This window comes from Syzygium oleosum, unplaced genomic scaffold, assembly GCF_021117445.2.
Source record: "Syzygium oleosum isolate NSW1041296 unplaced genomic scaffold, Sole_v2.1 Sole_v2.04, whole genome shotgun sequence".
Classification (NCBI taxonomy): Eukaryota; Viridiplantae; Streptophyta; class Magnoliopsida; order Myrtales; family Myrtaceae; genus Syzygium; species Syzygium oleosum.
The window spans coordinates 3637177-3663907 of record NW_026607488.1 but is presented as its reverse complement, the minus strand read 5'-3'; the positions used below and the strand labels follow the sequence as shown (position 1 = coordinate 3663907).

Genomic DNA, 26731 nt, shown 5'->3' with positions numbered 1-26731 from the left:
ATGTTAATTTTTCACTGGAAATAGAAACATTTCTCTTTGCAATGGTGTCATATCAAACTTGACTAGAGTAGGAAGAGATCGACTTCTAATTCTTATGGAATCATTTTGGAAGCAAAATGATTTTTGAACATCTATTTCATGTAGTGTTTTTATATGCTCTATGTTTAAATATTATCTTATATCGCTTGACCACGGATTTTATATACTTTTTATATGCATGTGATCTCCTTCACTTATCAGCTTAAATTTTTTGCTAGTCATTTTAACAGTCTCGTCCGATGCAACAACCACAGTTGTTGCCCCCATCAGCTCTCTCTCTCTCTCTCTCTCTCTCTCTCTCTCTCTCTCTCTCTCTCTCTCTCTCTCTCTCTCTCTCTCTCTCTCTCTCTCTCTCTCTCTCTCTCTCTCTCTCTCTGTTGTGTTCAGGATTGGCTTCCTTTCTAGTGAGCTTGGTGTCTCCACCACTTTAATCGAGCTCTCCATGTGGCTGCCCCTAGATGTCGAGAGTTGACGGTCATGCTTCCAGGCGACCTCGATTTTCATGTCACGGCTCGATTTTACCACATACATTGACAGAGAAGGTTGAGAATGAAAAGAGAGAAAAGAGAATAGGAAAGAAAAGAAAATAGGGTGAGTTGAAATATATCAACTTTTGAAAGGGATAAATTTAAATTGTAAATTTGTGCCGCAACTTTTAAATGATCTCAATATGCGAAGCGTGCGTGCCTAAATTTATCATTTTGCGGACAGGAGAGCAAATGTAGGTGGGCTGAGGGACAACGGATTCGAATCCAGCAAGAATCGTTACATCTATTATTTCGTTCAACTACGTCCAACTCATTCACCGATGATTTTTTCACCCTTCCATCTTAGGATTTTACAGATTACATGCACGGTCGAGACGATGCCATGTATCACGAGGCAAAAGATATCATTTTTGAGCTCTCATTTGTGAAGACATTGCTGATGACACGTAAGGCCCCTCTAATCTGTAGCTAACTTCAGTAATTGACGCAGGAAAAGATTAATAGTATCAACAATCTAATATCCTTTAAACAAATATTGCTACAATTGCAAAGTCACGGTATAAAGCATGCGACCACATATTTTTTCGTTCCTTAATCTAAAATATATCCTCCGCTACAGTTTTGTCCTAGACAACCGTTAAAAATCACACATGGCGGCTTAAGTGGAGAACTAGTCATTTGCAGAATTAGTTATTTATTGAGTCATTGGTTGAATCATTGGCTTTACTCATCATGAAAAAGAGAACACTCGATATAGAGAGATAACAATAACAAATGAATCAGAGATAACATATCAACCGAATAAAACAAATAAATATGCGCAAAAATCTTAAGCATCAACATGCAGGTGGCTCACCTCAAATCTAAGCAAGGGCCGCCCCTTGCATAGATTTGAACGAGAGCAAAAAAACTATACATGTTAAGAATCCAGCTGCACAAAAAATAAAATTGAGAGATCTGATTGAACATTTTACATTAATAATGACTCGATTCCTTTATCCCAAAGAGACGGAAAAAAAAAACTTTTGATTGGCCATTATGGTCTCCCAAGGAGTCTTTAAAAATTTCCAAATGGTTGTTAAAAGGTCTTGGCACCTTTAACGGTGTCCACTTGCTAATGCAGAACATTAGGTGGGAGATAGACAATTATGTTTGATTTTAATGTGGGCCGGCCAACTTTGTTTCTTCCTTGAAACCACACCAGAAAAACTCTTGTTCTTTTGTGAAAGATTCTGACTTGACCATAACTGTGTGTCCCTTAGTATCGAGGGGACTTTCCTGATGTCTTAAAAAAAAATACATTTACCAAGAAAAAGGGTTTAATTTGTGTGGAGCGTTCTAGTTAACTAGGATAATGCGATGTAACAGATGTCTAATTTCTTATATTCCTCCCAACTATCACCATAGATGTCTTCTGCGAACATATTGCAAACACTAGAGTCAATAGTTTCTGCCTATGAAGTTATTTATATCTATAGAGACGTCTATAGAAATTTATAGAAAGCTACATATAATTTTAAGAGGGTGGGACCTTGGTTCATTTCTAGGAAATGCAACCCCAAACCCGTGGGGTTGCACATAACTTATCAAGCCAATAAAAAAAAAGAGTAAGTGTAAAAAATTGCATGTTCACATGTGGCGTCAATTGTGATGGTGCATGTGCTAAGATCCGCAGCCACCAGGCCCACCATTGCTCACGAGGAAGAAGAAGACGAATTGAGAAAAAAATATGTGCAATGAATGCGTAAGGGCTGGCTAAAAAGTTGTCAATTTGCCGATTTAAAATGAATAATTGTGACGTCCGTGTCAATATAAAAAATTTTCTACATTTCCATCTCTAAATGGGTAGACAACGATCTCTAAATACATATGTAATAAGATAATGATGAATGTATAAAATACCTATTCAGTAGCTTTGATTATCTTCTATGGATCATGAAATTCAGGTCCTCATTTTCATTTCTGTGTTCGTTGGGTGGACTGAGCTCTGACAGATCTTAGAAACCGGACCACTAGCGACCATGCAGCCCCATCTTAGTCGAATCAAATATGCTGGTTCAAATGACAAGATCCAGTACGTATACAGTATATTCTCACTTTCACCAATTAAAAAAAACATTATTCTTTTTTCCTCGGGAGAAAAAGAACAAGCTTGCACAAGAACCCATGAGGACATTACACTTAAAAAGAGTTGGTTCATAGTGGTGTTGCAGAGAATGTAGCTCCCCAATATGGTCAACGAAAGGATCCCCTCCGTGTTCACCCGCGAGTGGCAGTAATTGAAATTTCAGCTACGACCACGACAATCTTAAACTTACAAATAATCCATTACCTATGTAATTGAGTGAGATCCATGTCGATACCGGTTCAACTTCGTCGGTCCAAAGTAGCCAATTGGGTTTTGTTTCTTTGACTTCCTCAACAGAAGAGGGAAGATGAGTGAACCAGTGAAAACAAGAATAACCTGAATCGCAATTTGCAACATGTGCCAAACTCGCTAACAAGTGCGAAGGCACAACATGCTTGAAGCGCATATAGAGATAAACTCTGCACAATGATATCAAAGTTCGATAAGGCTTTGGAACTTTGTTTTTCTTATATTTCTAAGAAAGATTCTTGCTTAGATATGATAATCATAGGTTGCCCGTCGGTATCGAGGAGGTTTTTAGCTCAATATGTTAATTTGATAAAACAATATCTTCAACTGATATCTCGCTAAAAGAAATTATTTTACCACAAAAAAATGTCGAGCTTGTGTGACTTTATGTATTGTAGTTAACTAGGATAATACAATTTATAGTTGTTTAATTTTTTACTTTCCTTCCCTCTATCACCTTGATGCCCTCCGCAAAATCGAGAGTCAACAATGGCTACTTATAAAGTTGTTTATCTATAGAGATGTCTAAAACGCTCGTATAATTCTTAGAAGGTGGGACCTTGGTTCATTTCCAAGGAAATATAACCTCAGATTTGCGGGGTTGCACATATCTTATCAAGCCAAAGGAGAAAAAATGAAAAATTTATCTGAATAGCTGTGGATTTGCCCATATGGGGTTCCAAGGGGCCTAAAAAATTTGAATTTGTTGAAAAGTATGAGGCACTTTATTTAAAGTAATCATTGGTATTAGTTAAGTGGTATATTCCACTTTGGTGTGCGACACATGAACTTAAAATAAAATGAAAAGTTGTTGCTAGATTAGTTGGCACGTCGGACCAATACCACCAGAAAAGATTCTATAGGAGATAACTGACATTGATGGCAGTCCAAGACAACAACGCCTTAAGAAATTGTCCCTTAATTAAACATCCATCAAGCTAAACAGATGAGCACTATCTTCTTATATAGACGTAGTACAATTAAATTACAACAATAATCATTCCTTGGCTGGATTTTCCCATTCCACTAAACTAACATATAATAGTCGTGTGTACAAAATATTTTAATTCAAAATGTCTTCCCCAAACATAAATGATTGCAAAATGTTATGATAAGGTAGGCTTGTTCCGTTTGGTTCTTTGCATATGTACAATTTTGACACAATATTTAGTGTGTACAAATATTTTAATTCGAAATGTCTTCCCTATAATGTTTAAAATTAGTCATTAGAGCTTCAAAGCGTTAGAAAATACCATTCCTGATAAAATTATTGATAGCACGGTGCTGTGTACAGGCTATTGGCCTCGTATAAGTTGATTGATGTGCCATATTGTCTGCACCGGAAAAAGGATAAAGTATCGTAAGTGCCTGGACTGTTGCAAAATATTTAATTTGGCTCTTCAACTTTTGAGACCATAATATCATCGATCGAGCAAACTAGGAGCTGCCCAAACGACGACAACAATGCAGTCTGGTGCTGTAGGGGGAGGATGACCTTGACAGGGCGGGAATGAGGCATGGAGGAGGAGGAAGAGGACGAGTTTAGGTAGTGAGCCGAGAGCTCGCGGCCTCATACGTTATCTCCATGAACACCGTCGACGGTTCCTTTTTTCTTTTTCATTTTTGCCCTTTTCTTCTCTCGCTTTCACAGGGACAATTGGATTTTCTCGGGAAAATTTGGCGATTAGTTGGAATGCGTGGTGATTTTGCTGCGATTTTAGGGAGTGGTTGTTTCAGTCTTGGTCTCAATCGGAAGACGATTTATGTGGATTTCGGGGTGTTCGTTTTTTTCATTTATTTCTCTTGTTTGGGATTAAATAACTTGGGGTGATTTTTTTTTTTTTTTGTGTGATTGGTTGAGCTTGGACATGGACGCTCGGACGATTTTTGCTTTTTTAGTAATTTGAAAAATTCATCCATGCTCAAAAAAGAATTGATTCCTTCATTGTAGGTAAAGTTATCTCCCAACTAAACTAATTCCTGTATTTTTAGCAACTTCATATTTCATTCTGGGTCTCACAATGGCAGTGGCCAAATTAAGAACCTTCCCAAAATTAAGGAATACAATTTTTTTTTCTTTTTTGGTCATTTAGAGGAACTAAATGGCATGGCCGTGAGTGCTGAACATGGGGCACCATACATGCTGCTGCAACTTTTGGTAACTATATGATTTTTTTTTTCATGTTAAACTAAGGCTCCATTCGTTTGACCGAAAATAAGACATTTCTGGAAAATGTTTCCAATAAGCCATTTTTTAGAAAAATAACATAATTTTCTGGTGTTCAGCTGAAATCTGAAAAAGACCCGGAAAATATTTTTCACCGTTTGGTATGGAAAATCTGATTTGATTTTCCTTTTAACACTAGAGGCCAACGAGGCTTGAGCTCGCCAGATTGATGACACTCAAGCGTCACCGAAGGATGGCGAGGCTCACCTTCACCAAAGGTCGTGCTAGCTAGCGACCGCCACCTCGCTAGCAAGGTCGCCAGCCGTGACTCACGAGGCAGCGGCAAGCGAGCTCACCAACCTCTGGTGATGCTCGAGCGTCACCGATCTGCGAGGCTGAAGCCTCGCCACCCTTTGGTGATGCTTGAGTGTCGCCGATCTGGCGAGCTCTCAAGCCTTGCCGGTCTGTGGCGAGGCTCAAGCTTGCCTGTGGCCGATCGCCGGCTTGTGCCATGGTCGGTGACTGGCCGAAGAAGGAAAAAAAATTGATGTTAGTATTTTAAAAAAAAGGAAAAAAAATAAATTGAAATAAAATAATTAAAATGAGTGGTGAAAGAAGAATGAGGGAAAATGATTTCTTTTTTTGAAAAGAGGAAATCATTTTTTCTACTTTTGAAGGTGTTTTTTTCATTGGGGGAAACTATTTTTTTGACTAATTTATTTTCTGTGAACTGAACGTCCGAAAAATCTAGAAAATATTTTTCGCGAAACGAATCGAGCCTAAATCTAATTGTTACTTTTTTATGTTTTGTGAATAATGTCAGTCTGTGCATGTTATAGCGGACAACACGTGGAAATCTGGAAAGGAACAAAAGTATCCTTCCCATAGTTTTGACGATATTAAGCTTAAGACTTGGCTGCATAGGGATGTATTTTTGAAGCATCACGAGCAATTTCCCTATGAAGTTAAGGCATGGTGAGATGCTCTTTCCCAGGTAGGTGCAATTAAGGGATGGAACCTGAATGACCTTGGGTAAAGTACGACAATTAGTTATGTACCATATCATTTGTAAATGATTGGCTTTTCCCAACATGAAAAAAAAAAAAGAGAAACACTTAGGGTGCGAATGATAAAAATTCTGTTTCAGAAATCAATTTATATTCCCTAGACGAGTTTCTAAGCAAAAATGGGCGTTTGATAATGACATAAAATTTATACTTCTGAAATAAAAATTCGTTTGATAATGACACAAAATTTCTCCCATCCGAGCAGTTGGCGAAGGACGGCAGGTGGCGAAGGACGGCGCTGGATGGCGGCAGCAGGCGCCGAGCAGTGGAGCACGACGGACGGCGGTATCGAGTGGCCGGCAGCATCGGGTGGCAGAGGACGGTGGCCGGCGGCAAGAGGCTGCCGGCGGTGGAGCACGGCGGCGAAGGACAGCGGCCGGCGGTGGATGGCCGCGGCCGGTGCCGGGTGATGGAGCACAGTGGCCAGCGAAGGACGATGGCCGGCGACAAGAGACGCCTGGCGATGGACGGCGATAAGAGGCGGCTGGTGGTGGAGGGTGACTGACAGGTGGCGACAAAGGACGGCAGGAGGTGGCGGCGAGCGGGTGGCGGCCGGCGTTGGGCGGCGACAAACAACGGAGGATGGTGGCAAGAGGAGGCGATTGGCAAAGGACGGTGGCAGGAGGCGGCCGACGGTGGTGAGAGGCGATCGGCAACAATAGCAAGGGGTGAGTGGGTGGCTGGCTAGTAGCAAAGGCGAGCGATGAGAAGAGTTTTATTTCTCATTTTTTATCCAGAAATAGAAAAGTAGTTTTTTTTTACTTCTAATTTATGTTCCAAACCTATTTATGGAGTAGAAATTTGTTCTAAAAATAGAAAAATGAAATTGCGTTACCAAACGGATTTCTGTTTTAAACCTGTTCCTAGAAATAGAAAAATAGAAAAACAAAAAAACATAATGGTTATCATTCGCGCACTTACAAGAGAGAAATAATAACAACAAATACATTAAAGACAAAATATTAACAGAATGAAATAAAACGTCAAGCGCAAAAATCTTAAGCATTGACTAATTAATTAATGGTTGGATGATTTGTAGAACAATACATGTGACATAGTTTTCTAAGTGACTAAGTTGCCACCTTCAAAGGTGCAAAAGCGTGTATTTGATTTTCTATTTGTAGGGTTCCTAGCCCAATCTGCATCCGTGTCTTCATATTCAGGCCTAAGATTGGCAAGAAGTTGGAAAATCTTGTCATGCTCTTCACATTGGACATAAATCTCAATAGTCTAAGCTGGTGGTCGATACTGTCGCAATTCATCTCACTTCTTTTTCAGATTATCAAAATATTAGGTGAATGTTTGATTAGGTGGTTGCTCAATCCTGTTGCAACTCAAAACATGGGATGCATTATCAACATTGCCATACATATCCTGTAAAGAATCCCACAGGGACTTGGCAGTCTCTGAATAAGCAAATATCTCATAAATTTGAGATTCCATTGAATTAAACAACCAAGACATGACCATATTATTATTTGCCTACCATTCAACGAATTTTGCATCTATAGATGCAGGTGCTCTGACAAAACCACTCGCATAACCCAATTTCGATCTACCCCGAAGAGCTATAGAGACAGCTCTAGACCAAGGGAAATAATTATACTCATGAAACATAGGGAAAATGACATAAATGGTCCCTGATCTTTGGACTAATGTGCAATGTGGTCGCTAAACTTTTAATTTGTTTAATGTAGTCCATGAACTTTACCCAATTTGCAATGTCATCCCTTAACTTTTAATTTGTTCAATATAGTCCATGGACTTTTGATACATGTTCAATTTAGCCCCGGGATTATATGAAAATGTTTAATGTTGTCCCTGAACTTCAATTAATGGAAGGACAACATTGAACATTTTCATATAGTTTAGGAACTAAATTGAACATGTACAAAAAAATTTAGGGACCACATTGAACAAATTAAAAGTTTAGGAACTACATTGCAAATTGAGCCAAAATTCAGAGACTGTTTATGTCATTATCTTTTTAACATAATAGTTGTAAGTTTATTGGACATCTTAGAAATAGATTTATTGTTATCAGCCATAGTGTTAAACAGAAAAAGAGCACAAAGTTCAGCAAACTTATTTAGGACCAATCGAGTCTAATAACATATCGTCCTCAATCAAGAGAAATCGGTCCGAAGAATAAGATTACATGAATAATTCATAATGGGCTGCTGGTAGTGCAATATTGCGACAACAATAAAAAATTCTGTTTCTCAATCACCAACAGACAAGCGTAAGCATTGACAATGGAGCCGACCTTAGAATTGTGTTTCGCTCTGATACAAGTTTTATGATGATCATGTATAGAAGAGAGAGAAAAGAAGAGAAGATGAACACTCGATGGTTTACATGGTTTAGACGACCAAAAATATAATCCTTTGGAAGCTTACATCTAAGGTGGTAATTCCCAATTCATCTTATCTTCTTTGAGAGGATTTATTATCCTTTAATATAGAGCAATACACAGAGTTACAGTCATTAATTTGATAACTATAACTATCGCATAACCCAGTTACATCGTCGTAGTCAGATCTCCTATTATATTGGAATTACAACGATCTGACATCTTTACCGTTCCAACAAAGAAGACGAGTTTATGGAGTGAGGGGAGAGCTCGCGGAGGTGTACGTTATATCCATGAATACTGTCGATGGGGCATTTGTTCGGGAGGAGCTATAATTAGGGCCAGGCATTGGGGCTGCTCTATGCGTTTTTTTTTCCTTTTTGTTTTTTGCCCTTTCCCTGTTTCTCTTGCTTTCGCGGGAAAACTTGGTTTTTCTTGAGAAAATCTGGTGATTAGCTGGAATGCGGGCTGAGTTTGTTTGGATTTTTAGGAGGCGGTTGGTTCAGTGTTTGTTCTCCATTTGAAGACGCTCTATGATTTGTGTGGACAATGTGATGATTTTCTTTTTTCAATTACATCTTTTGTTTGGGTTTAAATAATGTTGGATTAATTTAGTTGTGATTGGTGTAAACTGAGAAAATCATTCCCGTTCAAAATACCTTTGAAATGCCGAGTGAGTATCTTTTACCGCGTAATAGCTAATGCATTTCAAAAAGGGAAACAATAATGATAGTATCTACTGGAATAAATAAAAAGAAGTGTTGATTCCTTAATTATTGGTAAAATCATCACCCAACTAAACCAAATCTTGTATGTTTAGGGTGCGCATGGAATGCATTCCGGAATAAAAATTCTGTTCCGGAACAGAATGGCGTTTGTTAAAAAATTTCCGGAATGCATTCTGGAGCGATTTTTGCATTCTAGAATAAAAATGCGTTTGTCAAAAATACTTGATTCCAGAATGCATTTTTGATTTCAGAATGAGTTTTTGGCAAGAAAAAGAAAAGCTACTTTTTGTAGCTTCTTGATTCCGGAATGCATTCTCCCTATTTTCTCACAATTTTTTTTTCAGAAAATGCATAAAAATTGAAAAATTCTAGAAAAATTCATAAAAATTTCCAGAAAATAAAAAAAAGTCTGATTTCGGGAAAATATGAAATTTGGTGAAATTTTTTTTTAAAAATAAAAAAAAATAAAAAATTTCAAAATTTCACATAATAGCTTAAAACACATGTGGCCACCCACTTTGAGTGAAATTTAAATTTTTTTAGGTGCCCAAAAAAAAATCAAAAATTTCAAAACTTCACAAAATGGCTTAAAATACCTGTGGCCACCTACTTTGAGTGAAATTTAAATTTTTTGAGGTGCCTACAAAAAATAAAAAAAATAAAAATTTTCAAAACTTCACAAAATGGCTTAAAATACCTATGGCCACCCACTTTGAGTGAAATTTAAATTTTTTGAAGTGCCCAAAAAAATAAAAATAAAATAAAAATTTCAAAACTTCACAGAATGGCTTAGAATACATGTAACCACCCACTTTGAGTAAAATTTAAAATTTTTTAAGTGCCCAAAAAAATAAAAAAAAATAAAAAAAAATAAAAAATTCAAAACTTCACAAAATGGCTTAGAATACCTGTGGCCACTCACTTTGAGTGAAATTTAACTTTTTTAGGTGTCCAAAAAAAATTTAAAAAATAAAAAATTTCAAAACTTTACAAAATGGCTTATAATACCTGTGGCCACCCACTTTGAGCAAAATTTAAATTTTTTTAGGTGCAAAAAAAATCAACAAATCAAAATAGATTTCTATTCCATAAATCAATTTCTGGAGCAGAATTAGTCATGTTTTACCAAACAGATTTCTTCTCCAGAAATCAATTTCTGGCAAGAATTCCAGAAATTAATTTCTGGCAAGAATTTGATTTTTGGAGCAGAATGGTTACTATTTGCACCCTTAGCAACTCCTTATTCCATTCTGTGTCTCACAATACTAAGGACTATAATAGCAAGTCACCCTCTTTTTTTTATTTGCCGTTGATACACATGGCCATTTATATCCATTAAAAATAGAAAAAACTACCAAAAAAAGTCTCAAACTTGTTGTATTTGTGTCAATTCATTCATAGACATTTCAATTTGTCCAATTTACTTCAAAACCTTTGAACAATTAGCCAATTAAGTCCTTTCGGTCAATTTTCGTCGGAAATCGCTAATGTAGACACTGGTCATCCTATATTGCATAATTGGTACTAACGTAGACAATTTTTGTAATTTTTTTTATTTTTTCTTTTCTGTTTTTTTCATTGTGGCCGCTGACCCGAGGTGAGGGCCCTCGCCGGCCAGAAGACCTTGCTTGGGCAAGGGCCCTAGGGCCATCGCGGTTGGGGTCATTGTGGCCTCACTGGTTGTGGGCGAGGGCCAAATATTATAATAGGAGGGCCAACTTAAACAAAAAGTATACAGTTTGATTATCACAAGAAACTTAAAAGACAAACATTAAAAGTCTAACAATGTTAATAGCCAAATTAAGAACCATCCAAAATCAAGGACTACAAGTCTACAATAGCACACCGCCCTCTTTTTTTAATTTTCCATTAAATGCACAAGACCTTTTATATCCATAAAAAAATTTGAAAAAAGAATGCATGACCCATTATTTGCAGCGACTCCCCATGCTGATAAGCCTCGTCTCTCTCTCTCCCCTTGCTAACCTCCAAAAGTCCAAAGTCTGCCACCGCCCATGTGCTCTCTCTCTCTCTCTCCTTGACCGGTGTCTACTTGCAAATGAGAACGTTAGGTGGAAAATTTACAATTAAATTTAACTTTAAAGTGAGCCAGCCAAGGTTTTAAGGTATTGGCACTCATTTGCCTAGTTCATATCCGAACCCTCAGCTCATTTCTTAGCTGGCCCACGCCACACCATCCTTTCTTTCTCTTTAGGGAGAGAGGGATATCCAGAAGTAATAAGCTTCCTAGCTATGGCAAATAGTGATGCGGCATCATCATTAGGAGGTGAGTACCAGGTGTTTCTAAATTTCAGAGGACCTGACACTCGTAATGGATTCACAGACTTTCTCTACCACGACTTAATAGATGTCGGAGTCCGTGTATTCCGAGATGACGATGAACTCCGCGTCGGCCAAGAGATTTATGAGAACCTTCTAGGTGCTATCAACAACTCCATAATCTATATACCTATTTTTTCTCGCACTTATGCTTTCAGTAAATGGTGCCTTTGGGAGCTTGCACAGATAGTGGATAAAGTGTCTAAGTCCGAGGGCGAAAAATGTATCCTTCCCATTTTTCTTGATGTAGAACCTGAGGACGTCAAACTTAAGACTCCACAATATGAAGTTGCTTTACTGGAGCACGAGAAGCAGTTTCCTGATGAAGTCAGGGTATGGAGAGCGGCTCTTGCAGCAGTGGGTAAAATCAAGGGATTGAACGTGAAATCAAGGTAAAACTCTTTTAAGATTCGATTTTTTTTTTAGAGGATATCATGTTGCCCGGTTGAATGATTTCTTTTATTCATTTTTTTAACGGAAAATATTGAAAACTACTGCAATTGGTGCTCTCATTCAACTTTACATCCGCTGCTTTTAACATCTTCGCTAAAATATTACCTTGCGAAAATCTGAGAGCGAAGGGAGAGATCCAAAATTTGAATTAAGGAGAGGGTGAGAGAGGTCTTTGCTGTAGAGAAAAGGAGGTTGGCGTCCAGAAAAGAAAGAGGGGAAGGAGAAAATCGCAATCATTGAAGAGAGAGGCCGCTTTTTTGTGCGAATGGTAGGAGAAGGACGCCACAATTAATGAAGAGAGAAGAGAAAGGCAAAAATTTGACTCAGAAGAAAGGTGAGGCCCGGCCTCCACGTGGAGCCACGTGTTGCTTTATGATTGGGCTAGTGTACGGTGACGTGGAGTGGCCGGCCCACCTAATGTATTCTCTGTACTAGTAGGTAGCGATCGAGGACAGGCTGCAGCTAAAGCTTGACGGTGACAGGTCAAAGAGAATGGTGATGATAATTTTGAGGAAAATGGAAATTGGGTCAATAAGTTATGGCGACAAGTGCAATTTGAAAAATAACAATGTGAAAATAGGGGATTCATTTTGTATATTACAAAATGTGGAGATACAAGTGGATAAGTGTGGAAAATGATTTTTGCAAGTTGTCCTTGTTATTTTCCTTTCCACCTTTCTTTTCGGTTGTATCAGGCAAACTAAAAAACCTTGAAATAGTAATCACCTATCTAATCTAATCCAAATTAATAAAGGTGGAAATGAATAGTGGGGCACATGGCTCGAACATGAGGTATCGATGAATTGGGGCACAGCAGTGACATGGCATGTCATTTGTATCTTGTTTTGGGGGTCATCGTTTGGCTTTATATTAACCACTTAATATGTTTTTTCTCATTCATCAATAACAACCATAATTTGGCTGTCAATTGATAAACCTAAATCTATCATATGGTGAATTAACGCCTGCTACACACTTCATAACATGTGGGCACCCATCAGCTTCTCCTATGTAAATGAGATGTTTTTGCACAATTCATTAGAGTTGGCAATCTCTATGCTTTTGGGTTATGTAGTCAATGTGACCAACATTCCGATTGAGAATCTTAGATTTTCAAGCAAAAGATAAATATATTGGAAAGAAAATTGAGATGGCTTTTCTATTTTGTTTTTATATTGACAAGGAAGTTCACCTTAAATAGGTAAATTCCAAGGCTATGGCTTATTCTACTAACTATATGGACTCTATGGACCAGGTAAGCGGCAAGCCAAAACTCAGGTTGGTTACCCAGACATAAGAATGTTTTCACTTGATGGTGTGGAGAATCAAACGTGTGTTGTGCGCGTAATCTACACACATACACTACAAAAAAACATCTTTTTTCCAACGAAATTTCCAACGAAAAATTGGGAAAAATTCGTTGGAAAACGAATTTCCAACGAATTTTCCAACGAAAAAAAATTCGTCGGTAATTCTTCGTCGCAAATTTTTCCAACGAAAAATTTCAATTTTTGTTAGAAATTTGCGACGAAATTTTTTTCGTTGGAAAATTCGTGACTAAATTCGTTGGAAACACTACAAAAAAACAACTTTTTTCCAACGAAAAATTTGGAAATCCAACGAAATTGTTTTTGGTCAAAAAATCGTGGCAAAATTAGTTTCGTCGTGACAAAAATTGTGCGGGCGAGGGCCAGCCTCGCCGCCAGCGAGCTCGAGGTCGCCCAGATTTGGGCGAGCTTGAGCTCGCCTAGATTTGGGCGAGTTCTGGGCGACCTCGAGCTTGCCGGCCATGGCGAGCTCGGCCCTCGCCATGACCGGCGAGGGCTAGCCTCGTCGCCGGTGAGCTCGAGGTCGCCCAGATCTGGGCGACCTCGAGCTTGCCGGCCATGGTGAGCGTTCTGGGCGAGCTCGAGCTCGCCGGCCATGGCGAGGCCGAGCTCGCCATGGCCGGCGAGCTCGAGGTCGCCATGGCCGGCGAGCTCGAGGTCGCCATGGCCGGCGAGCTCGAGGTCGCCATGGCCCGGCGAGATCGAGGTCGCCCAGATCTGGCCGAGTTCTGGGCGACCTCGAGCTCGGCCCTTGCCATGGCTGGCGAGGCCCAGCCTCGTCGCCGGCGAGCTCGAGGTCGCCCAGAACTCGCCCAGATCTGGGCGAGCTCGAGCTCGCCCGCCATGGCGAGGGCCTGGCTCACGGCGGTCACACTCGACCTCGCCGCCGCGAACGCGACGGACACCGCCCCCTTCATCGGCCGGATGCTCGGCGGCGGCGGGGGGAGCTTGGGCCCGGCGGTGGAGCAGTGCCTCAGCGAGTGCGTCGACCAGTACGCGGACGCGGTGGAGCAGGTGGAGGCGTCGATCGCGAGAGAGAGAGAGAGAGAGAGAGAGAGAGAGAGAGAGAGAGAGAGAGAGAGAGAGAGAGAGAGAGAGAGAGAGAGAGAGAGAGAGAGAGAGAGAGAGAGAGAGAGAGAGAGAGAATGTGGAAATTGAGAATCGTTACGGCAATAATGAGCGCGAAAATGTTGAATACGGAAGGAGTAGGGTTTTCGTTGCAAAATTCGTGGGAAATTTCTCACGAATTTTGCAACGAAAATTGTACACACTAAAATAATTGCCTGGAAAATTGAAATTCGTGGGAAAATTCGTTGGAAATTTCCAACGAATTTTCCCACGAATTTTAAAAATGCTGAACAATACCGGGTTTTTTTGAATTCGTTGGAAATTTCCAACGAAAAATTTTTCGTCGCAAAATTCGTTGGAAATTTCTAACGAAAAATTTTTCGTCGCTAATTTCCAACCAATTTTGCGACGAAAAATTTTTCGTTGTTAATTTCCGACGAATTTTACTTTTCGTTGGAAAATTTGTCGCAAATTTGCGACGAAAATTTTTTCGTCGCAAATTTTCGTGGCAAAAATCCAGTTTTTTTGTAGTGATATATTAATTCCTTAACCATTAAGTTAACTCCATGGGAGTTGAGTTTCTTGATTTTCAGGCTCGAACAAATCTTAATGTGACATGGCTCTTTAAATGCCGTTACACTTGACATAATCAGATTCATAGAGGACTTACATGCATAAGTTAAGGCAATAAAAACATCTTGGGCTTTTTTTTTGGGATTATGTTTTTTTCACCAAATTGGCGTTCAATGGATGACATTGCAGATGTATACGTTATCATGGTTCGTGATTCTCCTATTACGAGTGCTGAGATTTTTTCTAGGCCTACCTATAAATGCCAAAATTTTGCTTGTGCACGATATAGTAGCTCACTAGGTAACTTTGGCCACCATGCAAGCCACTATTCTAGGCTTTAGATATTTCTATAATCACAAATATACGACACATCAAGTGAATTCTACTAAATTAGTCTATATTGATTATTCGGTGTATTTAGATATGTTTGTGATTTACTTCAATCTTATTGTTAAAATTATGACAATCCCACTTGTGATGCATGGGTACGAGATTAATCTAGTTAACTAATGAAAGAGCTTTTGTATATTACAGCCAAGCAGAGATTGTCGAATCGGTTGTTGAAAAGGTATTGGAAAAGCTGGAGATAAAACAAAAGTCATTGACTGAACATTTAGTTGGACTTGATGACCGGGTAAAAGACTTGACTGAGTTTTTAGATGTCAACCATGGTGATGTGCGGCTCCTTGGAATTTACGGAATGGGTGGCATTGGTAAAACAACTTTTGCCAAGTTCATCTTCAATCAACTATATTGCCACTTTGGAAAGCATTGTAGCTTCCTCGAGGACATCCGAAAAAGCTCGTCAAGCGATGAGGACACAGTCCAGTTGCAAAAGAAATTATTATCTCATATAGTTGGTTCTGGATCTGTTGAACAATTCATGGATATTGAACAAGGAAAGAAGAGGATTGGGGAAACACTCAGCAAACATAAGTTCCTTGTGGTTCTGGACGATGTTGATAAGAAAAAGCTCGTTAAGGAATTACTAGGAAATTCCAAATTGCATCGAGGATCTAGGATAATCATTACAACGAGAGACATTGATATCCTGCAAGATGAGGTATTTGATACTCAGCAAGATGATGATAAGAAAGTGCTAGGAAATTCTAAATTATATCGAGAATCTAGGATAATCTTTACAATAAGAGACAATGATATCCTGCAAGATGAGGAATTTGATACTCTACAGGATGAGGGATTTGATACTCTACAGGACGAGGGATTTGATACTCTACAAGATCCCGAGGGATCTGTTACTTTGCAAGATGAGGGATCTAAAGTTAAAATAAAACGGTATGAGATGCAAATGATGGATGATGGTCTTGCACTTCGGCTTTTTTGTCGGCATGCCTTTTACAAAGATTGTCCTTCGGATGATTATCGTGAGCTTTCCATAGAAATTGTTTCACTTTTGGGAGGACTTCCTTTGACTATTGGAGTCGTAGGTTCCTTGCTTAAGGGGGAAGAAAAAGCATTTTGGGAAGAGACATCGGTCAGATTAAGGAAAGTACCTGAGGAAAAGACTTTAGAGAAGTTGAGAATTAGCTATGATAACTTAGACAAATATCAGCAACAAATTTTTCTCGATATAGCATGCTTCTTTTTCAATGAGAAGAAGACCGATGCAATTTACATATGGGACGATTGTCAATATTATCCTATAAGAGGAATTAAAGTCCTTACTGAGAGGTGCTTGATAAAAATATTGGACAACGATAATTTCTGGATGCATGATCAACTAATAGCACTCGGAAGGCAAATTGTTCGTGAAGACGGTCAAGATGACCTTGGAAAGAATAGTAGATTTTGGATTGTAGAAGAGGCCCTTCATATCATAGGAACCATAAAGGTAAATAAGAATTCCTTTCTTGTTTAGGAACTTTATCAATTTTTTCTTGCCCATTCGAGTTGTAAAACATAGTGGTTGGAAGTTGACAAATTCTTCATGTCATTGCAAAATTTCACTTGCAGAGGAAGCGTGAGGTTCAAGGGCTTAAGCGTGTACCATTTGAGATTACAAATGAAGAGTTTGAAAGGTTACAAAACCTTAAATTGCTCAAGTTATACAAGGGAACTTATGCTGGGGACTTTGCAAAGTGCCGCTCAAATTTGATATGGTTCTCTTGGCATTCTCCTTGGGATTTTACGGCGGACAAGTTGTATTTGGATCGTCTTGTTGTTTGTAAACTCAACGATATTGACTTCAAGGATGATTCAAAAGCATGGGACTTGATCAAGGTAAATTACATGTTTTAATTTTAGTCTAATAGTTTCCATGTATATTATGCAATGGTTCTTACACTTGACATGCCATCCATTTTTATAGAGGTCACAGGATTTGAAAGTTCTATCTATTACTCAATGTTCTGGCATAACAACGATCCCAGACATCTCTAAATGCTCGGGTTTAGAGAGGTTGACTCTTGCACAGTGCTCTAGTCTAAAGAGAATTGAAAGCTTCATTGGAAATCTACAGTCATTGATTGAGTTAAACATCGAAAGGTGTTGTAATTTTATATATTTGCCTAAAGAAGTGGGGGCACTAGTAAAGCTTAAGCACTTCTCGTTGGATGGATGTACAAGTTTGAGAGAACTTCCAAGCTCACTCGGCAATTTAGCCTCATTGATAGAGTTACGGTTATCAGGTACGGAACATTACCAAACTTGCAAACTCTATTGGAAAGTTAAAATCCAAATATATGTAGTCTGAAACTTGAGAATTTTTCTTCTCGCAGACACGAATATAAGGGAACTTAACTTCATTGGAAAGTTAAAATCATCACAAATCTTGTTGTGTCAGAATGTTGGTTGGAAGGATCATGACTGGCAATATCCTAGTAACATCAGCACATTGGTAAATATTGAAAAGCTGTATCTCACTAGGTGTAGTGAGATAAGTGAAATTCCTATTGGAATTGGAGAATTGTCATCTTTAAGAACCCTAGAATTAAATGAGACCTCTATTTGTGGAATTCCAAGGACAATCAACAAGCTTCGTCATCTCCAAGAACTCTATTTACGGGAATGTCATGACATTCATGAGTTGCCGGAGCTTCCCACAAGTTTGACCTCTCTATATCTTCATTCTATATCATTGATCTCAATCCCCAATTTGTCGAACCTTACTAATTTGGTTGAACTATACCTTAGTGATGGCTCTTGTATTACAGGAAAATCAAACCTAATCATAGGATGCAACTTAAGGGGGATTGAGAGGTTATCAAGACTGAAAAGGTTAGAGTTACATCTGCTAAATGTACCTGCACCTCCAAAGTTGGCTTCTCTTTCTCATCTGGAAAAGCTTACTTTGTCTGCCTTAGACCTAAAATCCCTCATGCAGCGTCCATCCTCCTACTGGATATTGAGAAATTTGTTGGAATTAGACATTTTTTCGTGTGGAATGGAAGACATTCCACTCGATGGACTTCCACTACTGCGGTGTTTTAATGTTCGCAATTGTAAACGGCTTCAGAGATTATTAATTCCTTTGGAATTAATGAAGCTACATCAAGTGGATGTGTCGGGTTGTCCAGAGCTAGTTCAGATACAAGTTATGGGTCTTCTGAAATCATTGGAAATCTTGATAATTGGTTATTGCGAATCTCTGACAAATATAGGTGGATTATTGTACTTGAAGAACCTGGAGACGTTGAAAATAGAATGGTGCAATGTACTTGCAAATGTGGAGGGCCTTAACGAGCTGGAGTCTCTGAAATATTTGGACGTCAAAGAGTGCCCGTCATTGAAAAGGTTGATTGATGCATCTCGTACAAATATACCAGATGATTGTCGCGTCCAAATAGAGGGCTGTGGAGACTTGATCAAGGATTCTTTGTGGATCGACACATGTTCAACGTCTATGAAGCGTTACAAAGATGTAATTCTTCTGGATACATCAAACAAGGTGCAATATCTTCTTCATCAATATACAGTAGATGTGTGTGAATGCACGGGTTTGAAAATTGATTTGTTTTAATCTCAGCATGATGCTATAATTTGGTAAAACTACACAAATTGAAAAAGTCGAATATTATTTTGAAATTTACACATACATTAGTGTTCTTTCCACATGTTCTTTTGAATTTGAAATGTTGTTTTGTATTAATTAAATAAATACACAAGTAAAAGTATAAAAATTGTAGCTTCTAAATTTATTTCTTGCTATATAATTGTGTATTGGATATTATGTAGTATGATATGTGTTTATATTGATGTCATAATGTTTAGTAATGATTGCCCTCTTAAACTTTGGCGCTGTTGCGCAATAACCGCCAAAAATTAAAATTATAGATTAGCCCCCACCTTCGCCCCACCCAAAAAAAACTTTGATTTATGTTGTATTCGTTTGTTTTTTAATGTGCATGGCCTTTAGGTGTTACCTAAAATGGTCTGACTCAATTTCTTGACCGAATTTCTTATTAACCATGCATCATTCCCTATTTTCTTAACTTCATAAACCATGAAGTAGATGTTATTTTGTTCAAAGTGAGTTAATCCATTTTCTGAATCACATTTAACGGCCATACAAATGGAAAAAATAATGGCTGCAACAAAAATGAAGGTTTGGGGAGTATATTATAACTTTTCAAAGTTTGCATACTACTGTGCAGCGGTGTCAAAGTTTAGTAGGGTAATATGATATTTTCAAAGTGTGGAACTATTTTGCAAGAGAGCTATAGTTCAAGGGGTTTTTGAGCAATTACCCCTAATATTTAATATAGGGAGGAGTTAATATTTCAGATATTAAATAAATAAGGACTTTGTTTGATTCGGAACTTCCATCAAACATGTTTACCCATTACTTTCAATAATAGATGTCCTAGTATCTTCTTTCTGTTGAGCATTCCAAAGTCTTCAAAGAGCCAGATGTAGTTACACAAATACTTTTTAAAAGAAAAATTCTTAATGAATAAACATGAGCGGAATATGAATATCTATCCTTTTGCTAGTAAATGAAGGAAGAAAATTTAAAATAAAGCCTTATATATTAGGGGAAGCTTTGCTTCCTTTCTTAAGCTACACAATGTCTTTTTTTTGGGTAAGGAAAGCTACACAATGTCCGCCCTCTTAAAGTTGAATAAAATAATTTCTTATGTAGCTGATTTTTTTTCCTTACATTAATCCCTTCTCTCTACTTCTTCTGTTGGTGTTGGATATTTTCGGCTCCGAAAGCAATCTTTCCACCCTCTTTTGAGGTGCTCATTATCTGTTGTACTTTGAAGTACTTGGGTCGCATATTCTTTTTAATTTTAGTCACTTATCTCTACTTGCCTTTCTGGTGAAGGACAGTTTTGGTTCTTTAATATTGTCAATAAACTCATTTAATCATTCTTTAAATATTATTCATAAAATTTTCTTTCATAGAGAAGATGTTAGATAACAGTTTACAAATTACAGTTTTCAAAAACATCATATGATGTCTTTGTCTACTATTTTTTTTTAATTTTTTCATAGGCATTATTAATACATAAATTTAATATTATACATATAATAATAGTAATTATAGATTGTTTGATTCGATAATTTCATTAGTGAGCTATGGAGAAATAATGTCAAATGATTTGACCATAGCTGGACGAAAGAAAAAAAATGAGCTCATTAGATTAATTTGTCACGTGTCACCACATTGGAAATGAATGGTGAACAAAGGGCAGCTATTTCGTGGTATATATATATATTTGATATTATGATGATGAGCTAACTCCTATGATTATGTTGTTGGCCTCTCAAGTAATGTTTTGCCTGTTTCTTTAATATTTCTGTTAGTGTATGTGTAATTTAATTCAGATATAATTTAACTAATTGCAAATTAAGGGAAAAATTGTCCAAAAAATCATATACCTATTGTACTTTTGCTAATTCACTCTTAAACCTTTCGATTTTACCAATTAAATCCTAAACCTTTTCACGTTTTGCCAATTGAGTCCATCCAGTCAATTTTAGCTCGAAATTGCTGATGTGGACTCTAACCATCTTACATGGTGCGGCTTGCATTGAAGAGGATAATTTTTTTTATTAAATTTTCCTTTTTTCTTTCTTTACTCATGTTTTTTTTCTTCCAAGCACGGTGAGGGTCGCAAGCAGCCCTCACCTGGATTTGGTGAGGGCCATGAAGCCCTTGCCAATCACATGTGAGGTTCGTGACCCTCGCCCAAACCTCGCGAGGGCCACTAGCAAGGGTCTCGGCCCTCACTAGATTTGGGCATGGGCCGGGACTCTTGCCTGTGATCGGCGAGGGCCGGGACTCTTGCTTGTGATTGGCGAGGGCTTCGTGGCCCTCGTCCAATGGTCGACGAGGTCAACCAACGACCCTCCTTGGACTTGGTAGAAAAAAAAAAGGAAAACAAAGAAAGAAAAAGAAAAAAAGATAAGAAAAGAATAAAAAATTATAAGAAATTCAAAATTTTTAAAAAAACTATAAAAAAAAAAGCATCCACTTCAGCTCCAGTTGTCCTACGTGGTACTATTAGCATTCACACGAGCAATTTCCGATTAAAATTAACCGGATGGACTCAATTGGCAAAAAGTAAAAATATTTAGGGTTTAATTGACCCAATTGAAAGGTTTATGATTTTTTGGACAATTTTCCCCAAATTAAGCAATAATTATGTTCTACTGAAACATTTACTTCTTGTTTTGCCGGCGGATGCATGTATAGTGGGCTTGACAATTTTGTATTTTGGGCCACCAATGGGCTTGACTAGTTGACTAAAGCATATTGCCACCACCTGGATTCAAGCCTTTTAATAGTACTTTTTTTTCTATCTGTCCTATTATAACTCTCAACTCACTCTCAGACTTTTACCCTGCCTTCTTCTAGGGCGTGGGATTCGAAACTCATATTTGAAACTAAACGTCTCCACCCCTAACCCCCCGAGAAGGTGGGAGATCGAACTCCCTACCGCCCCCTTCCCAAGTAGGAAGGGTGGCCACTGGAGCAAACCCCAGTGATTTTTTAATAATGCTTGACTATCTATAAATAAATTAAAGCAAATATTGCTTGAACATACAGTCATATATTATGTCAGAATGTAACTTTTATGCAAGTGAACATATACTTAAAAGTGCAACTAATGACCTAAAGGCACAATAAATCATTTTGAGGCATATTACTTTAGATTAATAAGGAACACAACAACATACAGAAGTTTCGGAAACTGTTATGTGATATTTGCTCAAAAGTAACACCAAAAAGATCTAATGAAAATAAATCCTGATTTTATTGACCTTTTTGATTGACTACCAATATGTTTATGTCTTGACTTTTCGGGGATTTGTAGATTCAAACATTTTATATCAAGATAATTTTTTATCACTAAATGAGAGTAAAAATTTCTGCTTTATCAATGCATTTATTTCTTGTTTCGAAAGGGTTGCCCATTGAAATGGAATATAGAGAAACAAAATAATGATTTAAAAACTAAAACTATTATTTCCATTTTCCATTAAAAAATTGCAATATGACTAACCCACATGCAATACTCGTGTTCCAAATTTTTGTATAGTAAAATGGACAGGCATAAGAATCCACAACAAATCATGTTTTTCAAGTCACACTTTGCTATCTACAACATCATTTCAAACAAAATTTTTACCATGATTTAGCACTAACATGTAATCGATTCATTTTTCAAATCATAAATAATTATTTGTTCGATCCTTAGATTGTTATTAAAATCTTCTTATCTTATTAGTGAAACTAAATACTTGAAAAAAAAATGCTAGTGGAGGAAGACCTCCTTGGATAAGAGACGGAGCGCTAAAGAGAGAGTCAAAAAAGGACCAAATCATCAAGAGGGGGATATTTATTAACGATTATCTATACTATTAAATAAAGTCCAGAGAACCTGCTACTTTTAAGAGCCCACGATTCTTGTTTCCCATCCTGAAATATACTAAATTAGTTATTTTATAAATATTCAGTCAATGGACAAAGTCGTTAAATGGATTATTGTATTTTGTCTTTCACATATTTCAATTTTAAAATTTGAATGTTTCTATCTTATAAACATCCATATCAAAATAGGTTGACAATGACTCAAAGGGAGATTTCGAAGGCGAGGTGATGGAGACGTCAAGAGAGGAATGGATGGTGAATAATCATGTGTACTCCGATGAGGAATGGGTTGAGTGGCTCGTTTCAGATCCTGATGAAGACCCAGAGTCTGCATATGTGGGTGAAAGCGAAATTGATAGCACCTCCTTCGTTGATGATTTCCAGTCAGAGTCGAGCAATGCCAACAGTTTTGAGGCCACGGGAAATAGGAGGCAAATGAGGGACGCAAGGATTGGGCACTATGGCAGTGTCGATGGAGGGAAACCGGTGTGTATGGGAGATAGGAAGAAGGACAAGGATGAGATTAGGGAAGTTGCCAACCAAAATAATGTTGTCCAGTCGAGTTGCCAAAGGTGCGAAGGAGTTGAACACTTTGAGAGATCCTGCAAAGTTACAACTGAAGTTGAGGATCAAAGAGACCTTTCTTCTGTAAGTACTGAAGATTTACACTATCCTTTAAGAATTACATTAGTAACTGTTAAAAATTCTAAGAAACTAAATTTTTATTTACCCACCCGACTCAACCGGAAATATAACATAGGTTATATATAAATATTTGGTTGAGATCAGCATGGATAACATGTACTGAAAAAAAAATTATTACAGAGGTTTATGAAATGATAGAAGTTTATTAATTAAATCCTATAGAGAAATTTTTAATAGTTTTAGAAGTGGTGATATGTTTATCTACCTTCATAAAAGGTTAACTAGGAGAATATTTGTCGATCATAAAATTAGATAAAGAATACGGCCATATAAAATACATTAATGACAATATGCCTTCAACCAGATTGCTCGTGACTTACTTACAGGTAACGATCAAATTTAATATCAAAAGTTAAGTTGTTGGTAAAGTTTCAAATTAACCCTTATTATGGACATTCCATATTTCAATACAAGCATATATACACAAAAATGAGATTTATTATGTATATACAAAAACAAGATTTATTATTATCTCAAGTGTCAAAGCATCTTTCCAAACACACACAAATGTTCAGAACTTTATAACAATATATTAGCATTATCAAGATGTGGATAGAAGGGGGATTGGAATTGACTAGAGCAATTGATAAGAAGGAACAAGTAAGAAAGAATTAGCGTAACCCTTTCAAGTCAGTTAAGGATAATGAAAAGAAACAAGCTAGAAACAAAGCATCGGCAACTTTTTAGTCATTGGTGCCTACAACTCTAAGGTAAGTACATTACTTACATGGAAGGTATTCTGCATAAAGGAATCATAAACAAAAAGAAATAATACCCAGTGATTCTAGCCTAGCTTTAACGAACTAAAAACAAATACATTACTTCACTAAATCTAGCATTTATGTACCAAACACAATCTTTGACATCGATTGTACAATTTATACTGTAATGATTATAAAATAAATTGCAAAAGACATCTCATGTGTCGGGTACTTTATGAAATTTTACTTCTTGTACCACTTTGACTATAATTGTTCGTTGTTTAGCATGATAAAGAATAGACATTGCAAGATACAAAGTAATCTTAGGAGCGGCACTTGTCAGGATGCGGATAAAGCCTTACTTGAAGTACATAGACATGGTAGTTTATGCGTATCATTAGAACTTAGTCAAGCTAAATGTTAGCACTATAATATTCGAAAAGGAATTTGAAAAAAAAAGTCCACAAGCAATCTAATTTAGTTTTGATTTAATGGTTAGTAAGAAAGTGAGTAGTTACAGTCTTCAAATCAAGAGCTAAAAAATCGATATTGGCAAGTTTTATCTACACGGGTGTTCTAATTTCTTTTTTCCCCCTTAAAAAATGAATTTGTGATGAGTTAATACTCCTAGGTAGCTAATTATCTAACTTATTGATTGGTATTCCACCGTACATTCTGGTATTTATTCCCAAATCTGTCTCTAACTAATGAATGATGTCTATGGTAAATATGCAAAAAGGTTTATCTACCATTAATGATGTCCTTCAAGTCGCACTTTGCTTTCTACAACATCATTTCAGACAAATTTTTACAATGATAGCACTAACATGTAATTGATTCATTTTTCAAATCATGAATAATCATTTGTTCGGTCTTTTAGATTGTTTCTAAAATCTTCTTATCTTATTATTGAAACTAAATACTTGAAAAAAAAATGCTAGTGGACGAAGACCTCCTTGGATAAGAGACAGAGCCCCAAAGGGGGAGCCAAAAATGTACCAAATCATCAATAGGGGAGATTTATTGATGATTATCTATTCTATTACATAAAGTTCAGAGAATCTCCTACTGAAATAAACTCAATTAGTTATTTTATATATATTCAGTCAATAGACAGAGTCGTTAGATGTATTATTGTATTTTTTTCTTTCACATATTTCAATATTAAAATTTGAATGTTTCTATCTTATAAACATCCTTATCAAAATAGGTTGACAATGAGTCAGACGGGGAATACGAAGGCGAGGTGATGGAGATGTCAAGAGAGGAATGGATGACGAATTATTGTCTGTACTCAGATGAGGAATGGGCTAAGTTGCGCGTTTCAGATCCTGATGAAGACTTAGAGTCAGCATATGTGGGTGAAAGCGAAGTTGATGGCACCTGCTTCGTTGATGATTTCCAGTCAGAGTCGAGCAATGCTGACAGTTTTGAGGCCACAGGAAATAGGAGGCAAATGAGGGACACAAGGATGGGGCACTATGGCAGTGTCGATGGAGGGAAACCGGCGTGTATGGGAGATAGGAAGAAGGACAATGATGAGATTAGGGAAGTGGCCAACCAAAATAATGTTGTCCAGTCGAGTTGCCAAAGGTGCGAAGGAGTTGAACACTTTGAGAGATCCTGCAAAGTTACAACTGAAGTTGAGGATCAAAGAGACCTTTCTTCTGTAAGTACTGAAGATTTGCACTATCCTTTAAGAATTACATTAGAAACTGTTAAAAATTCTAAGAAACTAAATTTTTATTTACCCACCCAACTCAACCGGAAATATAACATAGGTTATATATAAATATTTGGTTGAGATCAGCATAGATAACATGTACAGAGAAAAAAGTTATTACAGAGATTTATGAAATGATAGGAGTTAATCAATTAAATATAATACAGAAATCTTTAATATTCTTAGAAGTGGTGATATGATTACCTACCTTCATGAAAAGTTTGCTAGGAGAATAATTGTCAATCATAAAATTAGATAAAGAATACGGCTATGTAAAATACATTTCTTACTATATGTCTTCAACCAGATGCTCGTGACTTTCTTAAATGTAATGATCAAATTTAATATCAAAATTTAAGTTGATAATTAGTTTCAAATTCCTTATAATGAAATTCCATAACAAGATTTATTATTATCTTTAGGGTCAAAGCATCTTTGCAAGGACACACAAATGTTCAGAACAAACTAACAATATATTGCGAATTTTTCTCATCCAAGTATCATCAACATGTGGATAGAAGAGGGATTGGAATTGAATAGAGCAATTGATATAAAAGAACAAGTAAGAAAGAATTAGCATGACCCTTTCAAGTCAGTTAAGGATAATGAAAAGAAACAAGCTAGAAACAAACCGTCATCAACTTTTTAGTCATTGGTGCCTACAACTGTAAGCGGATATGATGAAGGGTGCAACAAAAATTTTAAAAAAAAAAGGGCTTTCTTTTCGTGCTTTTATATGTGGTTAGTAGATTAGTGCATAACTTACATGTAAGGCAATCTG

The 26731-nt window shown here is 37.2% G+C and overlaps 1 protein-coding gene across 1 annotated transcript in view; it reads left to right on the top strand.

The window, feature by feature from the left end:
* The first annotated feature begins 11356 nt into the window (after window positions 1–11356).
* The window catches only part of LOC115674504 (uncharacterized), a 32176-nt gene continuing 16801 nt past the window's right edge, over window positions 11357–26731 (top strand). The window contains exons 1-7 of the mRNA XM_056310953.1: window positions 11357–11951; window positions 15516–16833; window positions 16956–17222; window positions 17311–17629; window positions 17720–18888; window positions 23011–23469; window positions 25438–25896. Of these exons, the coding sequence (XP_056166928.1) occupies window positions 11473–11951; window positions 15516–16833; window positions 16956–17222; window positions 17311–17629; window positions 17720–18888; window positions 23011–23469; window positions 25438–25896 (4470 nt within the window). The 5' untranslated portion in view covers window positions 11357–11472. The remainder of the gene's footprint in view (window positions 11952–15515; window positions 16834–16955; window positions 17223–17310; window positions 17630–17719; window positions 18889–23010; window positions 23470–25437; window positions 25897–26731) is intronic.